General features: G+C 34.3%; 1 protein-coding gene across 1 annotated transcript; it reads right to left on the bottom strand.

Moving 5' to 3' along the window:
- Positions 1-2,494: 2,494 nt before the first annotated feature.
- On the bottom strand, positions 2,495-4,703 carry LOC149559841 (uncharacterized). The gene is made up of 2 exons (XM_089824330.1): positions 4,068-4,703; positions 2,495-2,861 (listed from the first exon to the last, which is right to left on the bottom strand). The coding sequence occupies exons 1-2, from the start codon at positions 4,605-4,607 to the stop codon at positions 2,655-2,657; spliced, it is 747 nt and encodes a 248-aa protein (XP_089680456.1). The 5' UTR covers positions 4,608-4,703; the 3' UTR covers positions 2,495-2,654.
- Between the last annotated feature and the right edge of the window lie 295 nt (positions 4,704-4,998).

Below are 4,998 nucleotides of genomic sequence, written 5' to 3'. Positions count from 1 at the left end.
AAAAATGTGTAAAGGGACAAAAAGGGTGGGACATCGTACAAATTTTGAAATGCAAAATAACTCAAGTAGATCAAGTTTCGTAAAAAAAGTACATTTTTTAATTCTTCATAGCTCACTTGAATTTTGAAAAGAAAAAGGTACATTTCAAAATTCTTCAACCATTCTTAATTATTAATTACTCATTTGGCTTAATACAAATCTCCTAGCTTATTTCAAAAAACATGTTTGGTACATCTCAATATATAAACAATAAAATAAAATGTACCAAGTAAAGCCTAGAGAGACGCTTTGTCATTCCTACAAATATATCCTCAATTTTGAACTTCCATAGCATAAAGTTTAAAAGCTTATCAAGCTCTATTTCAAATGAAAGGAAGTAGAGGTGAAAATGCTCTAACTAAAAGTTTAGATTAATGTATCTCTCCTAATGTGGTGGTTTCTATTAAAACCACTTTTTATAAAGTTGAGACTCCAAGAAAAGTTGGAAGAAGAAAACTTTACATTCCTAATATGCAAGATTTAAGTTTATCAAACTCTATATCAAAAGAAATGAAGTAGAGGTAAAAATGCACCTCCTACACTAGTATACGAAGAGGTATGTGCAATATTACTCAAAGAAATTCAATGTATTATTTAATTATTAAATAGTTTCAACACATCTACAAATTCTTGTTTATAAAAGTACCATCATAAAAAAAGAGCTATTTTGAAAAACTAATACTATTTCAAAATTTAGTATGAAATTTTCATCTCAACCTTCCAATAAATATGAAAAACAATTCTTAAAATTTGAAATAACATTTCTATAATCATAAGCCTAAACCAAATTAAGGACATCACTTAAAATTTCAATCAATCTAACTTCCCTCCCTATTTCCATTCAAAAACCAAACTTCTAAAGACCATTGACATTTTAACTTTTAAATAAATCCAAATTTTATAAATATTATGACACATTTTTCAAATCCAAAATTAAAGTCTAATATCCTAATATATCCTTTATTTTGTAAAACCCTTCATATATTTTCCTTGTCTCTTAAATATCATATTGTGATTTTTATATAGAAGATAAAGATAATATAATAATAAATGTTTTAACTCAAAAGACATTTGAAAATATGAGACACCATTCTTATAAAGATCATTAGCTTTTTTTTTGAAATACCAAACCAAGCTTGTCTTTTATATTAATTTTGTTTGTTAAAAAACATACAACCAAAGGTAACTTTTAATATCTTGAAATTAAAATTAAAATGAATGAAATATAAAATTGAAAACAGCTCCCGGCTCCAGCTATTCACGTGATCCCAAATATCTTGATCCTTCCTCATTATGACATAGCCCAGTTTTCAAAATGTTCATCTTTCTAGAACAATCGCCCATAAAGCAACAAATACTTTGTTGAATAAAGTATTATGCAATGATGGAGATAAAGCTTGACAAATAAGAAAATGTTGGTAAAAAAAATCAGATTTCTAATGTGGACATATCAATTAGGTAGAAGAAAATTATGTCGTGGGCCAAAGAATATTTAGGAGTCAAGATCAAAGAAAGGCAAAAACTTTAATTGTCTAATTGAGATCTGGATCACACCGCTTGAGATGTGAAACTGGCAGATAGGTGGTCTCCCTAATTTGTAAAGAAGAGTGGGAGGACATAATTTGCAGGTTTTGTACCTAGAGAGTGGTGGAAACGGACTGACATTATGTTAATGATTGCACCAAATCCGAAGATATTCGCAACCAATACAAGAACACTTTAAAGTTGAACAGCATCAAAGCGCTTTTTGAAAGGCCAGGACTTCACAAGGGAGCCATCTTACTTATGAAGATCCACAACAAAAAGAACAGTCTAGAAAAGTCTCAAAAAACTGATTTAAAGAGTCTTAAATTAGTCCTTTAAACATTAAAAGTCTTCCATTTCATTTCTTTCAATCATAAAGAATTTTCACCTCTATAAAATATGGCAAATACTTGACTGCACTTCAACAGAAAATAGAAAAATGAAATGATAATAATTTTGGTGTCCCCTATCCGAACACAGCTACCAATGGCAGTATGAATATTACAAATTAAAAATTATTACTTGAGCTCTGAATGTAAGCGCAGTCTGCTTTTTAAATGTTTCTGTGCTTTTTGGAAAAATATTCATATTAGAAGTACAGATTCAGTACTTGATCGGTAAATGAGAGTAGTTAATTATCTGCCATGGGAAGTTGAGTTGAGATGATGTATTCCCCTGTTTTCTTAACCACCATGAAACTATAAAACTTTTTAGTTCAGTTTCTCAAAATTAAGATGATTTTTACTGTAAAATTATTCTACAGCTTAATCTTTTTATCAATTTATATCGATCATATGCTCAAAACATGCAAGCCCAAAGTTTTATTGTTAAAATTGGAGATATAACTTAATTCTAATTGCTGATAACTTTGGAAAAAAAATCTCCTTTAGATGAGAGAGAAGAAACAGGGAGCCCTAAAAAGACATTGCAATTTAAAAAAACCCATCTACCATCACACCATTATATTTATTTATACAAAAACACAGCATACATACAATCCATGGTATGCTTCAAACCAGAAGATGCTAAACACAAATAGCTACACACAACTCATTATAAGATGAAATCACCCCAAAAAACCAAGTTGATCTTCAATACTCTTTAACTTCCTCTTTGTGATGTCCAGGGAGCTTCTCTTTGATCTTTTCCATCAACCCTTTCTTCTCTCCCCCTTCTTGTTCAACCTTCACATGACCTTGTTCTTCCTCTTTCTTGTGACCTCCAAGCTTTAACTTGTCCCTCAATCCACCCTTCTTTTTCTTCTTCTCTCCTTTTTCATCCACTTCTTCATCGCTGGACTGTAAACACATTCATTTCATCAGATCAGAGATATTCTCGTGAACTAAACTGAACTTTCATTTCATCATATTATGCAAATGAACAAAACTACTGTTATTATAGAAAAGTGAAAGATTAAGTGGCATGTACAATCTTCTCATGAAGAACAATGAAAGTAATCTATGCCCTGTTGCTTTAAATAAGATGCAAAAGTAGAATGAATAGTAATTTGAAAATAAGTTTTCTATGCTACATAGATCTTCTCCTAGAAAATGATAGAATGTGTCCATGAAATTGAATTGTTTCCCAATAGAATTGTAATTACAAAGGAAAGTTATTAAAAACAAAGAGTAATGTACAGAGTCACCCTTGGTTTGACCAAAACCAAAACAGGACTTGATAAGTGCATAAATCAGCTTCCATGTTCTCAGCCTTAAATGAAGGAAAGTAAAACCAGATTTAACCAATGAAAGTAAAGAAAAAACAGAACAAAGACAGATTTAATAAATAAAAACAAAGGTAAAACAGAATGCCCAATTAAAAAAAATCTAGTCCGCTAAATGCCTGTTTGTTGAATGACGTAGTCTGCTATACCAATCGGTCATGGCAGATCATGTGAAGAACAAAGCTCAATCAAATTTGTTTTATAAAGACGAGATGAAAAAAAACCCAGCCATCCTGATCAGCTGGTCAAATCTAGTGGTACTCCCACAAGCTAATGGAAAAATGAAAAATCAAGACTTGTTATTTGAAAAAAACTTCTAGATTTGATTGTGTCAAAGTTTTCTTAATATCTATGTTTTGAATCGCACTCAGTGATCCATCGTCCCAAACAAAAGAAAGCCAAGAAAAAAGAGACTTTACACCTCAATTTTGTTTTAAGGCTATGGAAACCCTCAACCACAGACTACTAGGGTATTCCAAAAGGGTTGAAACTTACATTCAAATAGATCTTCAAATTATTATATCAATGGGAAAGGATGCACAATTAGATCTAACAAACTAAACAAAGAAACTAAAATATACTCAGTCGATGTAGGCATTTATTAATGCTAAGAGATTCTTATGCTAAGACATTTTACAATCTATAAAAATGAAAATATCTCCTATATTATTAGATCGGATTCAATTGTGTTAGATCGTATGAGTTCTATCATCAGAATGAGAGAGTTCAAAGAATTGTTAAAACCAGGTCATAGATACTATCATAGACTTCAAAAACTTACAGAGCTGGAAGACGAACTGTTGTTACGATGCAACTTTCCCATGAGGCCGCCTTCATGTTTCTTCTCCTCGCCTTCACCGTGGAGCTTTCCCTCCTCCACGTGGCCATGAGACACAGGAACAGGAACAGGGTGAACCTCACCCACGTGGCCATGAGACACAGGCACAGGATGAGCCTCACCCACATGGCCATACGCAGGGGCGGGGTGAGCCTCGCCTACATGGCCATGAGACACAGGCGCAGGCTGTGTCTCACCTATGTGGCCAAATGTAGGATGAGGCTCGCCCACGCCAACATGGCCATGAGAAACTGGCGTAAGGTGAGCTTCCTCCACATGACCATACACAGGATGAGGCTCATCTCCTACATGTCCATGAGACACAGGCTTAGGGTGAGCCTCACCCACATGGCCTTGCTCATGTGGAGCTACACCTGCCACATGTCCCTCCACAGGACTGCCATGTGTCTCCTCCTCTTTTTTCTTTCCAAACAAACCAAAGAGCCCACGATCCTGATGCTCTGGTACATTTGAATCCGCCATTGCAAGGAAAAATAGGAAACTTCTCAAAAATTACAAAACCACCAAAATGAAAACAGAGCCAGAAATGGTCTTCAGACGCTGAGAGAGCTTGGATGTGAAAATAGTGAGGACCAAGCGCCAATTTATAGGATTTGGGGAAGCTTAGCATGCGGCTTGCTGGTGCCGTCAAAGGCATCTTCGACTGACACGTGGCAATCACGAGTCGGTGATATGAATGACTACATTACGCGGATAAGACGTGGGCGGGCCCACGGGCATAAAGCGATGTCGGTAGTACGTGACCGTTAAAATTATTAAACGAATAGAATGCCTTGTCAGTTGCGCAGATTACTTTTCAAAAATATCTTCGAAGGGACAGGTGGAATCCGAAACATATATGTTATGAGATTTG

Source organism: Cupressus sempervirens, chromosome 4 (genome assembly GCF_028749045.1).
Source record: "Cupressus sempervirens isolate cs-2001-9-10 chromosome 4, ASM2874904v1, whole genome shotgun sequence".
Taxonomy (NCBI): Eukaryota; Viridiplantae; Streptophyta; class Pinopsida; order Cupressales; family Cupressaceae; genus Cupressus; species Cupressus sempervirens.
The sequence above is the reverse complement of the archived record's forward strand: the minus strand, read 5'-3'. Positions and strand labels throughout refer to the sequence as shown.